At 38.1% G+C, this 26040-nt stretch overlaps 1 protein-coding gene across 2 annotated transcripts in view; it reads right to left on the bottom strand.

Moving 5' to 3' along the window:
• arhgef6 (Rac/Cdc42 guanine nucleotide exchange factor (GEF) 6) overlaps window positions 1-26040 on the bottom strand; it is a 39709-nt gene that overhangs the window by 11153 nt on the left and 2516 nt on the right. For both annotated transcript variants that reach the window (XM_066648923.1, XM_066648924.1), the window contains exons 2-12: window positions 25854-25937; window positions 20156-20240; window positions 14240-14355; window positions 13300-13504; window positions 12639-12709; window positions 12452-12546; window positions 12233-12328; window positions 11839-11961; window positions 9449-9587; window positions 6727-6786; window positions 1144-1290 (exon numbers count right to left, since the gene is read on the bottom strand). In XM_066648923.1, coding sequence (XP_066505020.1) covers window positions 1144-1290; window positions 6727-6786; window positions 9449-9587; window positions 11839-11961; window positions 12233-12328; window positions 12452-12546; window positions 12639-12709; window positions 13300-13504; window positions 14240-14355; window positions 20156-20240; window positions 25854-25937 — 1221 coding nt within the window. The remainder of the gene's footprint in view (window positions 1-1143; window positions 1291-6726; window positions 6787-9448; window positions 9588-11838; window positions 11962-12232; window positions 12329-12451; window positions 12547-12638; window positions 12710-13299; window positions 13505-14239; window positions 14356-20155; window positions 20241-25853; window positions 25938-26040) is intronic.

Here is a 26040-nt window from a genome sequence, read left to right as displayed (position 1 = left end):
CACATTACGCAATCTAACACTGGATTTCATGCTAATAAGTGAGCAACAGCAAAATAACACAGGGGCTTAGACAGTAGCCTTTGGCACTTAAAGCTTTTCCATTATATGTGGGATGATATTACAGATGAGTGGTCTCTCTTGTGTCTCTGAAGGTGTCTGCTGTTGCAAGAAAATGATGAGGCCTTCTCATGAATTCTAAAAACCCCCTTCATCACCACTGCGTAAACTATTTATTTGTTGCTTACAATTGAGTAAAAATGACTTCACAAATTGTTTAGCATGAACATTATAAATAGCCAGAAATATGATGCATCTTTACTGCATGATCAAGCTGTTACAGTAAGAGATCACGAGCAGCAAACATACTGAGTGCTCCATCCATTTCTTGAACATTTCTGAGTAAGTCTGTTTTCTATAGATTAAGATCAATGTCATGTTTTATGATCTGTCCCTCGTTTTCAGGCAAGGGACTTTTTGTTGCTTGAACTAAATTACGCATTTTGAGTCACAGACATACATTGTGGCTCATTCTGTTGTAAATCTAGCACAATCCGTTTCTATCGAGCTTGCTGTATCTATGTGTAGTTACGTTGTCATTAAAATGTTAAATTTCCTAAAATCTTTACAGTAATTATCCAATTCTCTGCAATAATTCAGTTCTCTGCAAGTTTCTGGCCTTCTGCTTTGTTTCTCCTCCTTATAGCTTTGCAGTTCATTTACTATAGTGCACATCTTAGGACAGTCAACAGCTGCAGATTTAACTTTTAAAATATATATATGAAAAAACCTCATGCAATTTTTTCAGTATATTTGAACAAAATGGGCTGTGAAACACTGTACTTCATGTATAACCAAAAACATACAAATAAAGAAAAGTGAAAAATCTATGATTTTAATTAGAACTTTACAGTGGCCATGAGGAATACAAATAAAATTTTCCTTGACTATCGCAACATTTTAGAGGGTAGGGTAGCTTGATATTTGACTGCAGAAGAATAACCACAATGCTTAAATGTGCAAACTTTGTCAGGAGCAGAGCATCTCTGCAACCACACAGCTGTGAAAAGAAAACGAGTCTGAGGTTGGGTCCTTACTGAACCTTGATCCAACCCCCACCTCACCCTTCCTTTTCCTCTTCCTCACCTCACTGGAGCTGCTCTGCACATGGACCTGAGACATGAAGGCCACCTGGCCAAGAGACTTGATGCTGTCCCCCTCCCAACCTCTGATCGGCTCAGAAAGTATCTGCAACTCCAGGTTCTTTCGCTTTCGCAGCTCCTGGCATTGTGTCTGTGAAAAACAACAATTCAGAGGAAAATACAAAAATGTTAAAAAGTATATGCAGTCAAAGATTACGACTTAGCGCAAGGTAGGGATGTAAAAATTCAACAACGCATTTATTTGCAGGTGGCGATTCAAATCCATTGATATATTAGAATCTAGTATAACTACGTAATAAAATATGTAGTCAATTTTTGGTCGGAAGAACGCAACAAATAAGACAGCTATTTTTAAACATAATAGAAAAGAAAAAAAAAAAAAAAAAAACACTCCTGTACTGATATTACTGTCTATACTAATCGATTGTAAATAATACCTCCAGCCATGTGTATATTATAAACAAGCAAATATTGTGGTGACATTTGAGGTTTCATTATACACTGAATCATTTCTGGACCATCATCAAATATAATATCACTGTGCTAATTTCCTCCTACAGTAAAATGAACTGTGAAATTAAGAGCAAGGATTATGCAAAATTAAAAATGAATATAATTGTGTTTTTTTCTTTTGTTTTATTAGGCAACAATGAAGGAAGTAGCTTATATACAGACACTGGTTTTAAGTTATTAATTCTTAGTTCTATTTAGTACAATTTCTATAACCACTATGAAAAAAATGTGACCGAACCTCAGGTGAATCACATTTGTAGCAGTAATAATTGTACGATTTTTTTTTTTCCCAATAGTACAATTGAAAGATTTAGGCAAAAACAAAAAACCATGAAGCCACAGTTAAACCCATCAATCTGCTGTTTTTGCTTTGTCCATCAAGTGCAACTACAGCAGAGGCTGGACTCAAACAGTTTCAGAAAATTAATCTAGTTAAACTTATTGTCTTCACTATATTCTCTAACCAAGTAAATAAGGAAATTAATTTGAATTTAAAAATTATTGATAATAATTGAATAAATGATCTCTTATTATCTTATTTGACCAATGTTATGTATCTCATTAACTCATATCTTGACATGAGTGCAGCATTTGATACCATAGACTGCACATATTTGATACCACAGAGTTTACTCGAGACACTAGATGAATGAAGTGGAGGTCTTGGAAGTCAAAGGAGTAGCACTTCTGTGGTTAAGATCCTATCTGACTGATCAGTGTGTAAATGTAAACATTGTGGTATTTATTAAGTATTGGTATTTATTAAGTAAAAATAAAATATGATGTACCACAAGGTTCTGTTTTAGGACCTCTACTATTGCATTATATGTCCTAACTGGGGTGTCAATATCTGCCTAATGTCTGACCAGATTTGTTTACGAGAAAGAGACCAGCGCACCCATGCCCTGGAATAAGTGTCAAGGGGTGTGTGGTTAAGCACACATATCTTGAAACTATTTTCATATGCTACAGTGTGGCTGCACCCACTGACTGACGAGACTTGGTTTTTAATGTGACTGAAACTGTTCGTTGTCCACCAGCGTTGGGGTAGTTTCTCAAAATATTTAATTCATTACTGATTACTCACTACTTAACTAAAAGTGTAATAGGATTCCTTTACTCATATCCTGGAAAATGTAATCTTTACTTTTAGGTTACATTCTAAAACTCATACAAACAAACCTGAATAAAATCAATGAACAAATCAGGAAGGTACCAAAATCATAAACAATAGTTCCTAAGCTTTCCATAAGTTTATTTAGGAACATACAGCAGCAGCAGCAACATTAAACATGTATAAAATTACTTTAACTTTTGTTGAAGTAACTGTATTCTCTGACAATGCCTATATGTATTTAAGCAATATAAAATCATATATGATTTTATATGAACAAAAGCAAAGGCTCACCTCTGTAACAGTGGTTATATATATTTGGTTTCACACAAACAAACACACATTGGTGGAAACATGCATTCTCCTCCTTTGCTTTTATACAAGTGCTGGTCATAAAATTTGAATATCATGTAAAAGTTAATTTATTTCAGTAATTCCATTCAAAAAGTGAAACTTGTATATTATACTCATTCATTACACACAGACTGATATATTTCAAGTGTTTATATCTTTTAATTTGATGATTATAACTGACAACTAATGAAAACCCCAGTCTCTCAGAAAATTAGAATATTGTGAAAAAGTTCAATATTGAAGACACCTGGTGTCACACTGTATTCAGCGAATTAACTAATAACACCTGCAAAGGCCTTTAAATTGTCTCTCAGTCTAGTTCTGTAGGCTACACAATCATGGGGAAGACTGCTGACTTGACAGTTGTCCAAAAGACGACCGTTGACATCTTACACAAGTAGGGCAAGGCACAAAAGGTCATTGCTAAAGAGGCTGGCTGTTCACAGAGCTGTGTCCAAGCGCATTAATAGAGAAGCGAAGGTAAGGAAAAGATGTGGTAGAAAAAGGTGTTCACGCAATAGGGATAACTGCACCCTGGAGAGGACTGTGGAACAAAACCCATTCAAAAATGTGGGTGAGATTCACAAAGACTGGACTGCAGCTGGAGTCAGTGCTTCAAGAACCACCACCGCACAGACGTATGTAAGACATGGGTTTCAGCGTTGCATTCCTTGTGTCAAGCCACTCTTGACCAAGAGGCAGCATCAGAGGCGTCTCCCTTCCAAAAAGGACTGGACTGCTGCTGAGTGGTCCAAAGTTATGCTCTCTGATGAAAGTAAATTTTGCATTTCTTTTGAGGTCCAGTGTAAAGTTTCCACAGTCAGTGATGGTTTAGGGTGTCATGTCATCTGCTGGTGTTGGTCCATTGTGTTTTCTGAGGTCCAATGTCAACACAGGTTTTAGAGCACTCCATGTTTCCTGCTGCTGTTCAACTTTACAGAGATGCAGATTTCTTTTTCCAACAGAACTTGGCACCTGCACACAGTGCCAAAGCTACCAGTACCTGGTTTAAGGACCATGGTCTCCCTGTTCTTAATTGGCCAGCAAACTTGCCGGACCTTAACCCCATAGAAAATCTATGAGGTATTGTAAAGAGAAAGATGCAATGCAGAAGAGCTGAAAGCCACTATCAGAGCAACCTGGGCTCTCATATAACACCTGAGCAGTGCCACAGACTGATCGACTCCATGCCACGTCGCATTGCTGCAGTAATTCAGGCAAAAGGAGCCCCAACTAAGTATTGAGGGCTGTACATGCTCTTAAGTTTCAGTTGGCCAGCATTTCTAAAAATCCTTTTTCCTATTGATCTTAGTTAATATTCAAATTTTCTGAGATACTGAATTTGGGTTTTTTATTAGTCAGTTATAATCAAATTAAAAGAAATAAACACCTGAAATATATCAGTAGGTGTGTAATGAATGAGTATAATTACAAGTTTCACTTTTTGAATGAAACTGCTCAAATAAATCAACTTTTTCATAATATTCTAATTTTATGACCAGCACCTGTATATTAACTTTGATTGCGCTGCGCTTGTCACATTCACAGTCACATGACCCACTGTGCAGTCATTAGTGCATACAGACGTTCCACAGAAAATGACATAGGAAATAAGGGTATTCAAATTTTATTTTATAGAAAAATATAAGGAACGGGAGTGACATGGTCATTATTAAGTTAGTAACGGTAGTGTGATTACAAAATATTTAACAATTTAATTTGCTACATTGTTTCGTTACAGAAACACATTTCTTACCACGTTACCCCAACACTGCTGTCTACCAGCCGCACATTACACTTTAAAAGACAGCTCTGCAAACATTCATATAATGATACTATACACTACTGTATACTCATTGCATTTCCATAATCTTTCATTCATATTGCTCTTTATTATATACAGTTCTTTGCTTATATACTGTTCTTTCATTATTATAATTATGAGTGATGGATCTTTCAAGTTCGGAGCGAATTTGTTCTTGCCAGTGTCACATTATCTGGTTGTCACATGGAGCTAGGACCCAGATTTCTGTAAAGGTACTTTGTGACAATGCCAGTTTTTTTGCTCTACAAATAGAATTGAAGTGAATTGGATTCATTCTTTTTAATTCTAATGAATTCAAATCAGGGCGGCACGGTGGCGCAGCAGGTAGTGTCGCAGTCACACAGCTCTAGGGGCCTGGAGGTTGTGGGTTCGATTCCCGCTCCGGGTGACTGTCTGTGAGGAGTTGGTGTGTTCTCCCCGTGTCCGCGTGGGTTTCCTCCGGGTGCTCCGGTTTCCTCCCACAGTCCAAAAACACACGTTGCAGGTGGATTGGCGACTCGAAAGTGTCCGTAGGTGTGAGTGTGTGAGTGAATGTGTGTGTGTCTGTGTTGCCCTGTGAAGGACTGGCGTCCCCTCCAGGGTGTATTCCCGCCTTGCGCCCGATGATTCCAGGTAGGCTCTGGACCCCCCGCGACCCTAAATTGGATAAGCGGTTACAGATAATGGATGGATGGATGGAATTCAAATCAGCCAATCCCGTATTTAGAACTTCATTCTTCAATAGCTTTAGTTTAAAAGGGCTTTGGATAAAATAATTTCGGTGATACAGAAGTGTGGGTCCTTAGTAGCAGTCAAAAAATATTTCTATTTAGATTACTCTCCACAAATTACTTATTCACAACAGAAAACTATAAGAAGCGATAACACTTATCTTTTAGAAACAAACTCGCAACGATGCCATAAATTAGAAACTCTCCAACCATGACACAACACATTTGTTATAGAGATCCTCTTCGCTGGCAGCAGCATGGAATAAATTGAAATGTCAGTCTATAGTCTACTTGTGGTTAGATCATGTTAGGTGTAAAAAGAAGAACGACTCTTTTACATATGAGATGAAGGTTTCACATGCAGTTTTTCCTGGGGGTAGACCAGGTCTAAAGGCATATGTAAGGCAGACTGCTGAGAATAGAAGGGAAATTCCCTGAACAGACAGAAAAATTTGTAACAATGAAAGCAAGGTGTTCCACAGAAATCTCAAAGTAAATTGTCTTATGACAATACCTGGGGAGAACAAAGTGCTGAGGCTATACCTGCCCCAGAGAGCATTTGCTGAGCAGAAGCAGGAATGACTCACTGGGTTGTCTTTCCTTTTTGAGACTCTTTAAATCTTATAGGAAAAGTCTAAAACTGAAAAAGACCCAGTTATTGAACACCCACATCTGGAACAGATGCACCTACTGAAGATGTGGTAATCATCTATAAAAACTGATATTCAAATTACTAGTAAAATTAGCATCATGCATAGAATCCGCCTGCACTGTGCCAATTCAGGGGATCTCTGTTAGGGTCTCTTATTAACACAGTATTAAACATTAAACATGGCCATCTATTTACAATAAGCAATTAAACCAGAAAAATGTGTAAAACCACTTCACTTTCATTTGAAAATGAAAATAAAAATGTTGTGAAGGTGTTGCATCTGGTCTAGCAACCGAAAGTAACACACGAAGAAGATTTACAGACCTAAATTAAATTTAAACTAAATTACAGACCTCGTGATTAACTGAAGCAAGGCTCAGTAATGAACAGTTACTTACCAGAAGACTTTTAAAGGCTACAGTTGCTTTTAGAATATCACTGTAGTCAGGGTGGGCTTCCTACAGGAGAGAAACAGAAGAATATTTAGAGAAATCTCTCCTACTGTAAGAAATTAAGTAATTTGGCTTAAAGCAATTTAGGACACATTTCGACTGAAATCTGTGTTTAAAATAAATACATTTAAAAACAGCATTTTCTTCAAATTGCATTTCAGGATCCCTGAAAAACTGTGGCAAATAAAAAGAAAAATCAGGTACACAGTTCAGTGGAGGCTAATTTCTTGCTCTTATTTGGTATGGCACATTGTTCCTTACAAAGCTGAAACTCCAGAGTACTGTCTCTTGAAGTAGGGCTGAAACATTTTATATTGCGATATATATTGACATTAATTTATTGTCCAGCCCTAGTCTGAAGATGTCCCAGAGTTGTCCTTTCACATGCAACACACAGCAGGGGATTTTCTGTGTCAGATGGGCAAACTCTGACAATATCCAGAGATTTTAATAAGGGTCTAGAGATAAAGGGATAAAGTCCGGGTAATATCCAGGACCAATGTTGCGAGTGTTTACATTCACACATACAGCTCCTCCAGGAAAACTCTGGAACACTTCTGGGTTACTGTGCATGTGTGAAAGGGGCTAAACTTTACCCTGCTCTGTGGAGGACAATTGTTTTACCCACTTTTATTACTATAATACTAATTTAAATCATTTGAAAGGGACAATTGAGCGTCTCAGGTGCCAAATGTCCACTCGTACTTGGATTGTACTGTAGGATGTCTTGACAATCTTAGACCACATCGCTTGCAAGTATCTTAAGGAGTCTTAGTATATTTGAGTGAAGAGATGGTGTGTGTCTTGAGACAGGAAAGTTAGCATTAAATGACATGCAAAACTATATTTTGTGTGTCTTGAATGTAAAGATTAAAAAAAAAAAGGTTAACCTAAGACAGTATGGCTTAAATCGTTCAAACACCATTTAATTGATGGTTTATAAAAAAAAAAAGTTTTCTTAAGACCTTTTCAAGGCATTTTCTTATGATTTCTTTATATCCACAATATACAGTGCCTTGCGAAAGTATTCGGCCCCTTGACCTTTTCAACATTTTGCCACATTTCAGGCTTCAAACATAAAGATATTAAATTAAATTTTTTGTGAAGAATCAACAACAAAATGGGACACAATCGTGAAGTGGAATGAAATTTATTGGATGTGTCAAACTTTTTTAACAAATAAAAAACTGAAAAGTGAAGCGTGTAATATTATTCAGCCCCTTTACTTTCAGAGCAGCAAACTCACTCTAGAAGTTCAGTGATGATCTCTGAATGATCCAGTGTTGTCCCAAATGACTGATGATGATAAACAGAATCCACCTGTGTGTGATCAAGTCTCCGTATAAATGCACCTGCTCTGTGATAGTCTCAGGGTTCTGTTCAAAGCACAGAGAGCATCATGAAGACCAAGAAACACACCAGGCAGGTCCGAGATACTGGTGTGGAGAAGTTTAAAGCCGGATTTGGATACAAAAAGATTTCCCAAGCTTTAAACATCCCAAGGAGCATTGTACAAGCAATCACACTGAAATGAAAGGAGTATCAGACCACTGCAAATCTACCAAGACCCGGCCGTCCCTCTAAACTTTCATCTTGAACAAGGAGAAGACTGATCAGAGACGCAGCCAAGAGGCCCATGATCACTCTGGATGAACTGCAGCGATCCACAGCTGAGGTGGGAGAGTCTGTCCATAGGACAACAATCAGTCGTACACTGCACAAATCTGGCTTTTATGGAAGAGTGGCAAGAAGAAAGCCATTTCTCAAAGATATCCATAAAAAGTTTTGTTTAAAGTTTGCCACAAGCCACTGGGAGACACACCAAATATGTCGAAGAAGGTGCTGTGGTCAGATGAAACCAAAATCCATCTGTGTGGCCACAATTCAAAACGATATGTTTGGCGTAAAAGCAACACAGCTCATCACCCCGTACACACCATCCCCACTGTCAAACATGGTGGTGGCAGCATCATGGGTTGGGCCTGCTTTTCGTCAGCAGGGACAGGGAAGATGGTCAAAATTGATGGGAAGATGGATGGGGCCAAATACAGGACCATTCTGGAAGAAAACCTGTTGGAGTCTGCAAGAGACCTGAGACTGGGATGGAGATTTATCTTCCAACAAGACAATGATCCAAAACATAAAGCCAAATCTACAATGGAATGGTTCACAAATAAACGTATCCAGGTGTTGGAGCAGCCAAGTCAAAGACCAGACCTGAATCCAATCGAGAATCTGTGGAAAGAGCTGAAGACTGCTGTTCAAACGCTCTCCATCCAACCTCACTGAGCTCGAGCTGTTTAGGAAGAATGGGCAAGAATTTCAGTCCCTCGATGTGCAAAACTGACAGAGACGTACCCCAAGCGACTTGCAGCTGAAATTGCAGCAAAAAGTGGCGCTACAAAGTATTAAAGCAAGGGGGCGGAATAATATCGCACGCCCCACTTTTCAGTTTTTTATTTTTTAAATAAGTTTGACACATCCAATAAATTTCATTCTACTTCACGATTGTGTCCCACTTGTTGATTCTTCACGAAAAATTTAAATTTTATATCTTTATGTTTGAAGCCTGAAATGTGGCAAAAGGTTGAAAAGTTCAAGGGGGCGAATACTTTCGCAAGGCACTGTATATTTAAATAAAGGTCATTTGCACTGCAATTGCTAGTACCTCCACATGTCTCTCCAGCTCCTGCATCAGCGTGGGGTACTTCTCCAGCCTCATGAAGGGCTTGCTCAGACTGGTGGTAAGAGTCAGAATCCCTGGAGCACTGGCCCCCTGGCTCTCCATGAACTTGTCCAGCTCATCACTGTTCATCAGAAATAAACACTGTTGAGATGATTTTTAAGATTTCAATACACACAGTACTCCCATGTTCAACAGTTTTATGGATATGGCTCAGGGATAGTACCATACACTGTGTTGTAAAAATCATGCACCAAGTATGTAATTTTGAGTGCAATATAGCATTAGCATTAGACTGGGATAATATTAAGCACAGTTTTACAAGGTAGTAAATCACCTAGAAATAAAGGTGCAACTGGAGGAGTGAACAATCTTGTAATATTCTGACAATGAGAAATATTAGATGCATTAGTAGAATTTCTAAAACAATATATGATTTCAAAGTAAAACAAATCGTCACGTACACCATATCTTACATTCTACAAAAGAACATTCTTATCAGCGCGTGAGAAACTATGCAAAATCATTTACTTTGAGAATCCTTATCACAACAAAATTCACTGAAGCTGTATTTTTGGTGAAATTCTCATTCAGAAAATCAGAGTTCAGGGGAAATCTATTTCTAGCAGAGAATTCTGAAAAATGCATTGTGTTTGCATGACCTTTTAAAGCAGCTAAAACTGAATCGGTAGTGCCGAACTCATGCTAATTCTTTTGGTTAAGGTGAAAGACTTTGCTTATAGATAAACCCTACAGAAGCACCATGATTCATCTTAACACATGCTTTCACTACATGCTGTGAAAGGCTGCAAAAGGTTGCAGGATGATGTGCAATTTTAGTGCGCGTGCACACACACACACACACAAGCACACACACAAACACGCATGTATATACACAATGTGCTTTCTGCCTACACCAGCAGAACCGCATCTATACATATCCTGTTGGGTTAGGGCTGGCTTCCTGTGTGTAGGAACCTCGCTTTGACAACTTGCTGCAGGGTGTTAATTGTTTTAAATGGAAGAGGAAAATCAAAGGAACCTGGGTATTATATCGACATGAAAAGACGCACAGGAAGCGTATCACAGTCACCATGTTACCACGTGTTCACAGAAAAACCGTTTTATTTCACTGTAATGGTTTATAGGGGCGTCATCAAACACGACACTGAAGTGGGCGTTTAACTCCTGTTAACTCAATCAGTCGATGAAAGCACAGAGTCACCATCTGGTGGCTAAGTCTTGAAGCTAAATGTGAGTGCTAAACACTCTCAAAATTACGGGGTTTGTTCGTTTCTGGTTGAGTTTTAAAGTGAAAATAAAAGACAACTTCTTAAGGACAGCACACCGCAGAAAAGATATCAATTGTAAACAAACACGGCCACATTTTATACTGGAATGCGTTCAAAATATTTCCCATTACCGTCAATATTCAATGCTGTCCATTCAAAAGACTGGAATGATATTGAACAAAAAAAAAAAAAAAAACTACTCTTCAGATTTCGTGCTAACAACTATTGGCTCCTCTAAGTAGTTGTCTGCTGAGAGAGAGAGAGAGAGAGAGAGAGAGAGAGAGAGAGAGCGAGAGACAGAGAGCGAGAGAGCGAGAGACAGAGAGCGAGAGAGCGAGAGACAGAGAGCGAGAGAGCGAGAGACAGAGAGCGAGAGAGCGAGAGAGCGAGAGACAGAGAGCGAGAGACAGAGAGCGAGAGACAGAGAGCGAGAAAGAGAGAGAGAGAGAGAGCGAGAGAGAGACAGAAAGAGAGAGAGAGAGAGAGACAGAAAGAGAGAGAGAGAGAAAGAGAGACAAAGACAGAGCGAGAGAGAGAGAGAGAGAGAGAGAGAGAGAGAGAGAAATAGAGAAATAGAGAGAGACAGAAAGAGAGAGTGAGAGAGATATATTACCAGTCAAATGTTTGGACTCAGGGAGGGTTTCCTTTGTTTTTGGCCATTTTCCACATATTGTGAATGCATTATATAGAAACCTAGTGATATATGTCTAGTACATAGTTATCATTATTATGTGCAGATACCAGTTGGATTTGGTCAGTACTTTCTTCAATGAGGAATATTATTTTATAATTATTTTATAAATTACAACACCTGGCCAAATAAAAGGTGCACTCTGGAGTTCTACAAATACAGACTTTATTCCATCGATAGTTCGTTACTGATGGCAGATACATTGCCAATAAACCAAACCAAGTACCCTTCAGATTGTTTGCCTTATATCAGATTTTTTATATCAGATTGTTTGCCTTATATTGTTTGCTTTGATCTCCGGTCAAAGCAAAACAAACCAAAACCTAATATCATTGCTGCTCTTCTCTTTTCTGCTAAATGTCTCAGCAGCATTGCTGTATGAAATCACTAACCTGTGATCGGTGAGCACAGTCACAGCAGACGGATGGCTGGAGCAATAGGACAGATACAGATTTCTGATCTGACACATCAGGTTCAGATAACAGCTGCCCAGACGCTGCTGACCCTCTGGCATCCTGAAAAGTAGACACACAGACAGACAGAGAGAGAGAGAGAGAGAGAGAGAGAGAGAGAGGCAGAGAGAAGAATGAAAAAGACTCACAATAGAGTTTATAACCATAGTGCTCTTGGTCCATGTTTAGTGATAAATCCAGTACTGTACTGGTCCATCACATTTCAATTTAACTTCTAGCTGTGGAAACTTTCCTAGACACTGGAAAACACTGACATGTTGTTGTTTGTAGGTTTCTTTTTTTAATCCTTTACACAGATGCGTTAAACACTCACTTGGCGCATTCCTCCAAAGCCACACAGAGTCCCTGTTGGAAAGTGAGAATATCCTCCAGGTTCCCACACAGACTGCTGCTGTCTATACTGGAAAGCCTGTGCAGGGAGAATATTGAGAGGTTTCACCAACCAATAATCTTTAAAGATGGCTACAAATTTTCATATTCAAATTTTCGAATGTGTTTGTAATACTCCAAATATGAATTATTCCCTGCTTACTTGTCACTGGCCTGTAGAGGGCGCAGGTAGCAGCTGAGGACGGTCTGCAGCTCCTTCACAAACTCACGCTCGTGCTCAAGAATGTCCTGCACCACCTGAGACACACACAAAAAAAACCCTAAACACCACAAACACAGGGTGTCCCCCACCGTCCCACAAACCCCACCCCTCACATGAGAGTACTCACCACACTGTAGTAGTTTTTGGTCAGCTGAGGAACATCAAACCCTTTCACAGCTTTTGGAGAGACTGGTTTTTCTGAAGAGCATAAACGATTAAATAACAACACAAGTACGACTAAGGAATATAAACAACAAAGCAAAACAATATATAAAAGCATTAATGCTAATGTGGTGTGACAACTGGAAAGTCAATTTAAATAAATAAAAGTTCAGAAAGGTCAAGAGGAAAATATATTCCCAGATTTACTGGTTGTAAAATTAATATAAAACTGCTAAAACTATTTGTACCTTAACAAAATAACAAATAAAAATTGCATACATGTGTATAGCCCATTTTCTCTGTACGTTTTGGACGGGATTAAACCTGTTCAGTAAAAGGCACTAAAGAGTGTATTGCTAAGTGTATTTCACCTTGAATGAAAGTAGCATGAACTGCAAAATGAGAATCCTTATTCTTCTTTAATTTACTGCTCTGAATCGATAGCTTGCTAGAATGTTTTCAGATTTATTACTGTGTTAGCATGGCTCTGTTTAGAGCAGGCGTTGGTGAAACGTAACGTATTTGCAGATTTGACAGTATCATCATGTGAAGCACTATAATGCAAATTGATGGATTAGAGCTAATAGCTAATATAGAGCTAATGCTGCACAGGACTCCCCACTTACCACATGGCTTGACCTCACGGACATAGTTGCTGGGAAACCAGCCTGTCTTGCCATTGAGGGTTCCCTCCCACCAGCCACCCTCCTCCTGCCGTGTGACATGGATGAGTTCCCCCTTGCTAAAGGACAGCTCGTCCTCGTTGTTTTGCTTGAAGTTGAAGCGTGCCTTCACGAGCAGCTGGTTTCCTCCTCCATTCTCAGACATCTCCTGTTGATCCATACAGTTAAGCCTTAATATTTATATTCATTTGTTCTTTGTTAGCCCCCTTTCAAGTGGATCAGACACAGCAGTGCTGTTGGAGTAATTAAACACTGCCCATTTATGTGTGGACAGGCTTGGCCTAATGGTAGAGGAACAGGCTTGGTACCCGAAGGTTGCCCGTTTGAACTCCAGGACCGGCAGGAACATCAATAGCTGAAGTGTTCTTGAGCAAGGCACTGAACCCCAACTGCCCCCTGGGCACCAGGGCCCGCTGCTTTGGGTGTGGGTTCACAGCCTCTACTGAACTAGTGTGTGTGTGTGTGTTCACTGCTACGGATGGGTTAAATGCAGAAGAATCATTTCATTGTACGTTATACAATGACAAATAATTGCACATTATTGGCCACTTTATTAGACACACCTACTTTGTTGGTCATTCTTGTAGATGTAAAATCAGAAACAGTAGCTAATCTGTTGCTGCCCATTTGTGAATGTTAACTCCTATTCCTCCATCTGTGGTCACTGGACACTGCACAGTGCTGGGTATGACCCACCACCAATAAAATGCTTGCGCTGTGGTGGTTCTGACCATTGAAGGACAGAATGCAGCTGGGCTAACACACTATGTAGAGCAACAGATGGAGGACGGTCTGTAATTGTAACATTACAAAACTCTCCTGTGTGATCAGAACAGAAATAGAGAAGTCAATTAAAAAAAATGTAATTTATCTTTGTACTTACCACTGCTTTTGATTGTCGCCGCAGGGACCTGTTAGACTTTAAAGTAGATGATGTTGTTGTAGAGAGGTTAGGAGCAGAAGAGCTGGGTGGGGGACATGATCTCTCACTACTGCGATCTACAGAAGAAAATGAGATTGATAAAAATATATATTGAATATATTTGCTCAAAATCACAAGAGGGACATATCAACAAGCAGCACAATGGTTTGTGCTATTTCTACAAATGCAGAGTTGCAAAATGTTTATCCTGGGTTTTGTTTGTTTCAAAGGATTGAAAGAAATGTGGAAATATTTAAATTTTTTTAGTGTTAAAAAAACTCAAGTTATTGGCTTGTAATCAACGAATTCACTACCTTATCACTAGGGGCCATCTGTTGGCATTCAAATAGTTTTGGTTCCCATTTCCCTTTTTCGTGTGATCTTTTCAAAACAAATTGGACATGTAACAGATGCTACAGTCATCTCAGATCAGGTGCACATTCTCAAAACATTCTACAGCTTTGTAGTAAACTTTGCGCTATGTTTCCTAAAATGAACGGATGCTTAAACTTGGTATTAATTCCACTCTTAAAGTGATTCGTCATTTTAATTTGCTTTGTTCAATAAGAAGTTACAGTTGGGTATGAATTACAGTGTTTAATATAAATTCCATTTATGAAAAATGTCCAAAAAGTGGGCCCTGCAGAAAATGTTTGGGAACCAATGGGGAATGGTATCAGGGCCCCAATGAAATACCATTTTAAATAAAAATCAGTCTGCCTCTGCCTCCATTAGGACAATGATCCAAAGCTTGTGTCCAGATCAACACAAATAGGTTCACTGAACACCATTTCAAGCTACCTATCTGGCCATCTCCGTCACTTTATCTAAACTACATAGCAAATCAGCAAGGTGAAATATACAGAAGAGTGCACAAGAGAAGACAGAGAACCCTGGAAAATCTGGAGCTATTGTGTAAAAAGGACTGTTCCCAAATTTCCTGCTCTGTATTTGCAAACCTTATAAGAATCTATTGGAAAAGATGAAGTGCTTCCTTTGCAAAAGGAGGTTGTATGGAGTATTAAATATAGAGATGCCAATATTTGTGGCACAAGTGCTTCTGCAATTTTTTTTTTTCATAGTTATTTACTTCAATTAAAGGTTGGTTTGTATCAGAGAAATATTCACCAAAATATGAATATATTATAACTTTTTACTCATCTTTCCAACATGTGCCAATAGTTGAAATAGTGAAATAGTGCTTGAAAAAAAAAAATAACCTCACACATTTATATTCCAAGTGTAATGTCAGCACACATCAAAAAACTGAAAGTGTTTAGGGACATTTTTATAGCAAGTGATCATGAGAAGGCCAAGGCAACAAAGTAACACTGCCTTTTTGATGCTAACTGTTCAGCCACATTTAAACTACCACAATTAACAAACCTTTACACAGGTTTGCCATCAAAAAAACACTTCCCTTTCATTCCTGTGGTCCTGAAGTCCGCAGAGCAGACAGCACGATTATTAATGTACAGTAACAGAAAGGTCATCAGTTCTCTGACTGTTGTTCACTTTGTGTTGTGCTGAGGTAAGTTCTGTGTTTTGAACAGAACTTGGCTCTGCAGGTACCAGGGAAGCTCCAGACCAGTTCTCCACTTCACACAATGCTCAGTTGGCTACAGCATATTAGTCATTCTGCAGGCTTCACACTGAGCTCTTTCCCACCACACACACACACCTCCAACTGTGCATGCATTAATTTAGAGTAAACAAGCAAAAAAATTTTTTTTATATAAATATATAAATATATATAAATGATATGCCGAGTCACCACTGAACAACACAACGTCAAAATCAAACTGTCCTCACTGTAAAACCTCCTCCTCCTAGTCTTAGCCACTAAGCCACTGTATTTTTGCAGCTATTCATATCTGATCAGTCTGAGCATGTGCCTTTAGCAAGAAAGCAGCTTCATATACTAGTGATGCTATTAATAATAGTTAATACAAAAACATATCCAAATCAATTTGGATGAAAAATCTATGCACTGATACAAATAGACAAACTCATAAAAATGTCCAGTGAGCATCATTAAACACATGCAATAAAAGTGTTTAATGGTCACATTTAAAGGTGTATATTTCAATTTAATACAACTGAAACAGTTAAAGTCTAAAACTCACATTTCCTTAACAAATTTCATCCACTTCAAATTAAGGCCAAAATGAGCTTTTTACACACTCAGGGGAAGACTTGCGCAACACTGTCAGAAAAACACACACTGTCCGGTACATTAAGCAGCAATTTGGATGGTTCAGTAGCTCAGCGCTCGTCACAGTGAGCTATGGGGGACGCTCACTCATGAAATCCACAAGCTCTTCACTAAATGACTATCTGTTGCCAGCAGTTGTAAACAGCAGCTGCAGCACTTGTGCACTTGTATGCTAACATACTTAGAACTTAGGAAAGCAAAATAACTAGCAACACATCAAATTAGACACTGTAGAATTGTAAATATGAATAGTTAATCTAATTTTTTTTAAACATCAATTATCATTAAATATACAGGGTGGGCCATTTATATTGATACACCTTAATAAAATGGGAATGGTTGGTGATATTAACTTCCTGTTTGTGGCACATTAGTATATGGGAGGGGGGAAACTTTTCAAGATGGGTGATGACCATGGTGGCCATTTTGGATCCAACTTTTGTTTTTTCAATGGGAAGAGGGTCATGTAACACATCAAACTTATTGGGAATTTCACAAGAAAAACAATGGTGTGCTTGGTTTTAACGTAAAACTTATATTATAAAATGTGTTCAATGTGCTGCCCATTGTGTTGGATTGTCAATGCAACCCTCTTCTCCCACTCTTCACACACTGATAGCAACACTGCAGATGAAATGCTAGCACAGGCTTCCAGTATCCGTAGTTTCAGGTGCTGCACATCTTGATGGTATGGTGTGGTATATGGGGTACAAAGATAGTGGGGTCATTCTTCATCAATGGAAAGCTCAAGGCCACTGGATATGCAAAATTGCCACATGATGATGTGTTTTTCCAGCAAGATGGTGCAGGTCCGAGCATTCCTAGAAAGTGGATTGGTCGTCGTGGGCCAGTTGAATGGCCCCAAGGTCTCCTGATCTGACCCCCTTAGACTTTTATCTTTGGGGTCATCTGAAGGCAATTGTCTATGCTGTGAATATACGAGATGTGCAGCACCTGAAACTACGGATACTGGAAGCCTGTGCTAGCATTTCTCCTGCGGTGTTGCTATCAATGTGTGAAGAGTGGGAGAAGAGGGTTGCATTGACAATCCAACACAATGGGCAGCACTTTGAACACATTTTATAAATGGTCAGAAACTTTAAATAACTCATGAAATAATAAAGTTATGTTAAAACCAAGCCACCATTGTTTTTGTTGTGAAATTCCCAATGAGTTTGATGTGTCACATGACCCTCTTCCCACTGAAATAACAAAAGTTGGATCCAAAATGGCCAACTTAAAAATGGCCACCATGGTCACCACCCATCTTCAAACGCCCCCCCCCCCCCCCCCTCCCCCTCCTATATACTAATGTGCCACAAACAGGAAGTTAATATCACCAACCATTCCCATTTTATTAAGGTGTATCCATATAAATGTCCCACCCTGTATAACTGCATGATCTTAACGGGCCTGTGTATAATTAGCATTAGTGCAGATCACTGGTGATCCACCCAGACCAACCCACACACTGTATTTGGGAGTTGTTCGTAATTGTATTCATACACAGAATATGATGCAAACCTGGGGAAATTATATTTAATCACCATTTATTTATTTATTTTCTCTGATATTTAGTCTAGTAACACCTGCTGGCCTGTCTTTCTGTCACAAAAAATTCCCAGACATAGTGATAATACGAGAATCTAGCACTTTTTAAAGACTTTTACTATAGCAATGTTGCTGGGCTCCTCAGACACCCATGTTGCACCATGCCAAGTTGCTGTACAAGAAAGAAGGCCTTCTCAGAAATATAAAGGTCTATTGTGTCTTCTTGAATTTCAAGATGGCTATGGGATTGTCTGGGATTAAACTTGCAATGTCTTGGTTATGACACACTCAACTCCTTTAATTCTTTTTTACAACTGGTGAGACGTTTGTGTCCACAGGGTCAGGAAACAGGTCCACTGAGTCAACCATGATGTCCAAAGTCTGTTACAGAATAGCAGAATATGAAATCCTCAGTCAGGGGTCAATCAACACCATCGCAACTCAAGGAGCACAGACTGGAGAGTTTGGGAATAGTAGAGTCAAAGGCCGAATCTAAATCCAGCTGGAATGCTGTGGGGGGAACTTTATGAATTCTGTGCAAGTAAGAAATGCCTTAAACATCAAATTGCTGAAGTAGGACATGTCCAAAATTCCACCCTGACACTGTAAGAAACGATTAAAAGAAACACATGCTGCTTTTCTGGTAAGTGCTCAGAGTTAATTGTTTTAATTTAACTGTATTATTGTTTATATTATTTATATACACAGATCAATTTTAACGCACCGCATTTCAATCAATTGATTGATGAGGAATCACAATAAAACCAGAAGAAAACTGCCTAAATTTGGACAATATGAAATACAGAATACATACAGATTTACTGCTGCATTTTAGACTTCCACAGAGAAAAGGCACAAAGGCTCTCTGTTTCCAGAGTCAGCCACTGATATGATACATAGAAAAGGAGAGGGATAATACTTTCTGGATTGTAAGAGGAAAAAATCCTTGACAGTGCTGAATGGAGGGTCTTGGTTAGTGGGTGCTGGCCAGTACTGCAGAATTCGTGCTATTTCCCATGACACACCCCAAAGAAACAGAACAGTACCTATACACTGAAAAGCCTACCAAACCTGCAAAAACGTCCAATGTATTCTGACAACAGCCTTCCAAATTAACCATACTGTGTAGAATAAAATACTTATTTGACAAACAACAAGACAAAGAACAACAGAATCAAGTCCACTGATTTCATTTTGTACAGTTTGATCCTTCAAATTCTTTACAAAGTCAGAACTCATTATAATCATCTGAAAAGTCTACAAGTCTTAGACACATTTGTATGTGCAGAGCTTTGGGAAACAGTTACCATTTTTATTTTTTCAGATCAATTACTATTTGCCGTTGACATCCCTATTTTAAATCCCCAAAACCGTAAAGAAATCAGAGCAGGTTTCCATTTCACACTCAGCATATGACAGATTTCAAGAACTTTATGCCAAACTTCATTGCATAACAATTTGGGACTACCCTTAACTTGCTACATCAGGTTTTAAATTGCAAGTCCAAACACACTGTCATCTTATGCAATGTCTGAGTTTCAGTTTTTCTTGTCAGTTTAAATCAAACAACAATAATGGTTAAGCTTCTTGTAAACAAAAGAACTGTACTAAAAATCCAGAGAAGAAATACAAAAATTGCAATAGTTTGCCAACATAGAAATGTGTGTGCAACAAACCATTTGGGAACATTCAGTTTGAAAAAGTGTTGCTCATCATCCTGACAAACTGAAAGCTAAATCTGCATGCAGATGTTGCCAGGTGCTAGTGAACAGAGGAGCTCTTTGTAGTTTATGAGACACCACTGGTATTCAATTTTCTAAAAATGATCTCGAACACGAGGCTCTCGCACATGGCTGAACTATCAGAACCACTAAGCCAGAAGTGCCCACAGGGCTTTGTCACCCAGAACGCTTGCTACTAGCTGCAAAATCATCAACTATACAAAATTCTATTACAGTAGACAGCAGCAGAAATGATCAGACGCAAAACACAAGCTCAGTGTAAGGGAGGTGGCAGACAAGGTTAACGCAGGCACAGACAGACAAGTGTATGTAGCCACATTACTGCGACAGGCTGGGAGACTTGCTGAGAAGTACCAGCTAGAGCATTACCTTGAGTGGCGATGTTTACTGCTGACAACGTGGACAGAACTTTGCTAAAATTCTCCCCAGAGTAGAAGCTTTCCGGTTCAAAGCCCTGGAATGAAATAAACCAGAGAGGAAAGCCATTCAGACAAAACAGACAAAAAAATAATAATACAAAATAGATTCAACATCAAAGGACATACACACTTCATTACTGGTGATGAAAAGAATGTCACTAAAAGACTAACCATATGGACAGACATAAGTATGAAAATACAGACAGTTACTTCTTTATTTTTCAAGCGACTTCTCCATGCTGCAACCAAAAACTTGTTTTGCAGAACACCATCCAACTTAATGAGAAGCACACTTTATTTAGTGCATTTCAATGTGGTTTATACTGGATATATGTTATCACAAAAGAGCTGCCCATTGAAACAATGGAAAGGATTACAAAAAGAAAAAAAATATTCAAACACTGAATGTGGCAAAAGATGTTTTTCCCCCAGTCATCTGTGTCTAAAATTTGGTGCAGGTACAAACATTATAGGAAAGTTATAAGAGGAAAACATATAGGTAGACCAAGAAAGAAAGAAACATAAGAAAGAAAAAGAAACATAAGAAAGAAAGAAAAAAGAAACATAAGAAAGAAAGAAAAAAAGAAAGAAAGAAACAAAGAAATAAGAAAGAAACAAAGAAATAAAAGAAACAAAGAAAGAAACATAAAGAAACAAAGAAAGAAACAAGAAATAAAAAAAGAAAGAAATATAAGAAATAAAAAAGAAAGAAAGAAAAGAAAGAAATATAAGAAAGAAAGAAACATAAGAAAGAAAGAAAGAAAGAAAAGAAAGAAATATAAGAAAGAAAGAAAAGAAAGAAAGAAAGAAACATAAGAAAGAAAGAAAGAAAGAAACATAAGAAAGAAAGAGACAGACAGACACTATTGATCCCCAGGGGAAATTCAAAAGGCACAGAACAAATGGAACAACCGCATCATAATAAAACCGCAGCCAATCTTTGCAACTCTAAGCAATCAGCTGAATTAAATGGTATTTACATACAGAAAAGTCTAATGAAATCCATTGTGGACCTATAAACAGGAACAAAAAGTTACAGTGGGTTAAAGATAAACAGTCTTGAGAATAGATGACTTCATAGAAGTTATTTTCAGTGATGAATTGTAAATATTCACTGTACTTTGATGACGCTGGAACTTTTTTCTGAAACATAATCTGATTTCCTAAAGAACACTTCCCCATTTTTTTAATGATGTCAGGTGAAGGACCAGGGGAGACAGCACTTTTTACCTCACCAGTCAGTGCACAGGTGTACAAGGCAACTTTGGATGATGTAGTAGTACATTTTCAGAATGATTATATATTTTGCCACAGAGTAAATTGTGTTAAAGCTGTTCTTCATAAAAGACATTTCAACTCAGTGACACGGCTTAGCAAGAGTTTGGACTTTAAGCCCATTGAAATGCATGGTAATTACTGGTAGAATATATATATATATATATATATATATATATATATATATATATATATATATATATATATAAATAAATTTAAAAACCGCGAGAACAAGCTCCATCCTGCAAAGCCAGTCTGGACATTTTTATTTTAGGAATTTGAAACTAGCTTGATATAGAATCAGTAAAGTTGTTTTTCCAATAATGAAACCCATCCCTTGATGAAATTAGGCAGAGATTTCATATTATTTTTTTTCCCCTGAACACTGAGTGATTCCATAATTTTCTGCTTGATTTGAAAAAAAAATGCTTATAATTAAAAAAGAATTTTTAGAAAGCCAGAACATACAGGAATTTAAAAAGTTGTGTTAAACTTTAAAAAAAAAAAAAAAAAAGCTTGGTGAACATCCAGAACTGGATGATACTGGGTCAAATGTTCCTACAACAACATATCACAGTATCATGTTCTCAGACTTTTTACATATTTCATTTGAATTAATTCAATAAATATATCCATGCTTCATGAATAATGCTATTCAAGTAATAATACTGAGTGTATGTGTCACTCTGTGAAGGACTGGCGCCCCCTCCAGGGTGTGTTCCTGCCTTGTACCCAGTGATTCTGGGTAGGCTCCGGACCCACTGCGACCCTGAACTGGATAAGTGCTTACAGACAATGAATGAGTGAATGAAGTATTAATACTTCATAGCAAAAGTGCTCTACAGAGCCATTTCCAAGAGGCTCTCTATAGAAAAGAACCATGCTATAAAGCACAGAACCATAGGTGTGCACCAAATAAAGTATCAACTCAGTGGAACGCCAAAGAGCTGAGAAACAGGAGAGAGACTGTAATGATGGTTCTCTTCATGTTTGTCATTTGCTCCACAGACACCACAGCGCACTGACAGCTATCTTCTTTCTTCCAACAGAGTAAGGTTTCACATTTTAAATAAAACATTTTTAAATATGTGGTTTGCACAGCAAGAAGCCTCAGCCGTGCTGGACAAGAGGGGTTCAGAGACGTTAAACACTTTTATTTAATAATAACTTTATTTTTGCCACTTAATTGTGTTATATTCACAAAGTTGCTTTGATAGTCATTAGATGTGTGAGAGTTGATTTGACAAAGTTTGATAAACCCTCATTCTTTATCGGCGCATCTTGACTCAGCTTTCCTGTCTCTATACTTAACTTTACAGATGCAATCTATTCAGAACAATCTGATATATTTTAAAACAGAGGAACAGTAACATATAACATTGTCTGTATTCCATACAAGAACAACAATAAGTGTTTAAAAACATGCTTTGAGGTGAAAGAATCTCAGCATTATCAAGGCTTCCAAATCCAAAACATTAAACTATTAAACTAGACAGAAGAACTGAGAAAAATGTACATGATTTTCTACATGCAAATAGTATGTAAATAGAAGACGTTTATCTTCCGCCTTTAATTTTACACTGATTTTTATCCTGCTAGCAAGATGACTATTTAGGGCACATTCTTCCCTTTCCTGTATTTTGCACGCAATATCTACATAAACACGTTGATTTACAGTTCATGGATTTTCATCGCTTGCTTGATCAAATCTTTCGTTTGAACTATTTATCAATAAATAAAAATCTAAACTTTATATAAGATTCTTCCAGTAAGTCACAGCTAACATAGCCTCGAAGCTTATTTAAGTTTCTAAGAAAAGGGATGAAGGTGGGAGGACAAGCTATAATTACTCGACAGGAGCCTTTAAAATGGTCATTTTGTGCCCTCAGAAAATACAAAACAGTCACAGATATTCAGTAGTAAGTTTTACAATCTACATTTGGCCTTAAGCGTGAAAGACTTTAATCCACATGTATTAAATAAACACACTGTATCAATATACACTGATACTAATAAATAAATATTAGAGAGAGTTTTTTTTCTTTTAAGATGCACATAGATCCTCTTGTTGCTTCCGTAAAAATGAGATTAAAAAAAAAAGCAGAGCACTTTCACCTAGTGCAAAGTGAAATAACTTTGTTGCTGCTACTTTGCTTCCCATTACATCAAATCAAATGTATTTGTATAGCGCTTTTTACAAATGATGTTTTCACAAAGCAGCTTCACAGAATTCCAGTAAAGACGCTTCTTTAAAAGCAGATGTGAAAGTTCTATGAGTGGCTTCTTTGTGCTGTCACATGATTTGTGTGATCCATGTAGTCTTTTAGCCTTGAAGTGTGATGGACTTGTACAGTACAGAGTAGGGGCAGGGCCCTACTGCCCATGGCCATCATATGGTCCACGTTAAAAGACATGGCCCATCGCCTCACAGCTGCATTACAGCATTGCCACTAATTATGGGGGAAGCATTGGAATCAAGGAAAAAATGGAAGGGACATCCCTTCCGAAAAGGCAAACATTTAATCTTAACCACTTTACAGCGTGCTAGTTTTATTCAATTGCCCCTTAGCCATGGGTGATTCAGGAACCACTTTAAAACATTTGCTATTCATAGATTTGATTGTTACGCCTGGCCTCGGGAAAATACACAGAGCCGGGTCTGTATTTCTTACTGTTAGATTAGTCTTTGCTGCAAAGTAAAAATGATGGATATCAAAGCAGAGCACAGAGCAGCCACGCAAATTTGCTCCATCTGTTTTATAACAGCAGAGTGTTTTGGATAAGTTGTAGTTTAATTCCAGGACAATATTGACATCACAAATGGCAAGGCATGGGAAATTCCTTTTCACACGATCTGTTTATGCTTTTAAAGAGAAGCTGAAAATGTTGTTCACATTTGTTATTCCACCGGTACTCCTATAACATATTTTCTTTAAAAACTAGCAAGTCACTGCTAGTCTTAGCTTTACGTTCCAGGTGATAGTGCTGCCTGGACATGTTGCTCCACTAAACAAGAAACAATCCTCGCATTTTGGGGAGGAGACAGCATGCCTCAAATACATGTGATCCGTGTTCTTCGAGCTAATCAAAGAGCAAACAAGGCCAATAGGCAGAATTACTGCGGTCAAGCGTATAATCCCATAATTATTATTATTTTTTCATAATTTTTGTCATTAGTCTAGAATTACTCATCAAAATCCACTCATTTCAGCTGAGATGCTTTTTATCACTGCACCTTAGCAGATATGTAGCCTATATCAACATGTATGGCTGGAGACTTAACAAGAAATGTGCACACACTGATAAAATCCCAACATAATTGAACCCTAAAAACGTAAACCAATATATTCAGTGTGGCTTGACACAAAACGATCCATTCCAGAGACACACTGAGAAATGTTCATGGAGCTAGCGATAGGAAACTAATGTCATGAACCTGCTGCCAGATGCTGGAGACGATTATCCCCTTACACACGTTTTTAAAAATGTATGCATGCAAAAAAGCATTCCAGATCATAATAAACTGAAAGGCTATGTTTACATCTCAATTCTTCTGAAAGTTTGAGAAATGGATGGAACTTCCAGTGCAGAGCCTTATCATAATAAAGCCACTGAATTGCACTGATAATCCACACTGATAAATAAATCAAGGGCATGTGCAGTAGTTCATATCAACTGAAACAGAGAATACGATATTAAACAGTCATGTGTATAAACTCTCATAGTTCATATTCAACTAAACGCTGCAGTAGGGCACAAAAAACTTGAGTAAATAGAATAACAGTACGCTGAGTAAACTGAGCCACTTATAGAGAGCAATGAAACCTCTCTAAACACACAGCATTTATCAGTAAAGGAACTGAAGATCGTACAGCTGTGTTCTTCCGTTTTTTCTAAAATATAACACTAAAGCTCAAGTGCCAGTGGTGTGACCCTGTCACAAGGAAGGACCACAGTGAAATTCAACACACAACTGGAAATTCGTGATTAAATATAAAAGCTAAACAGCAACCAAGCAGAAAGATGGTTTATTTACAAACTAACGTAACTGAGCAATTGAACAATCAAAATCTATAGAAGATACAAACTGTAGCACTTAAGAACTCAAATGTACCAGTTTCCACCTTCATTTTAAACTCTATTTCCAAACCAATGAAGGCATTTCACTGCATAGATATTAAACTTATCAGGACACTCAACCAACGCCAGTGCTACCTTTTGCAACATTCACTATCAAATATAAACAAAACCAAAAAAGCCATTACAGTCAGGAGCCCTGAAACCTCTCGCCCATAGACTTCCTTAGCGTTACTGTAAAAGGCAGCAGTGTGTCATGGTGGTAACCTACAACATAATGTTAATGACAAACTTACCTCAACCTTTAAAGAGAGGCATCCTTTCAGAAACTCTCGGATGTTGCTTATACAATCCGCTTCACATTTGGGCTCCGGGCAATACTGTGAACAGCAAGAGACAGAAAAGATAAACACACACAAACAAAAAGCCCCAGTGTTGGTAAAAAAGGTCTGGCTCCTGCTGCTGCTCCTCCTCAGCGCTCAG

This window comes from Hoplias malabaricus, chromosome 17 (assembly GCF_029633855.1).
Source record: "Hoplias malabaricus isolate fHopMal1 chromosome 17, fHopMal1.hap1, whole genome shotgun sequence".
NCBI lineage: Eukaryota > Metazoa > Chordata > Actinopteri > Characiformes > Erythrinidae > Hoplias > Hoplias malabaricus.
This window is presented reverse-complemented; position numbering and strand designations above follow the sequence as displayed.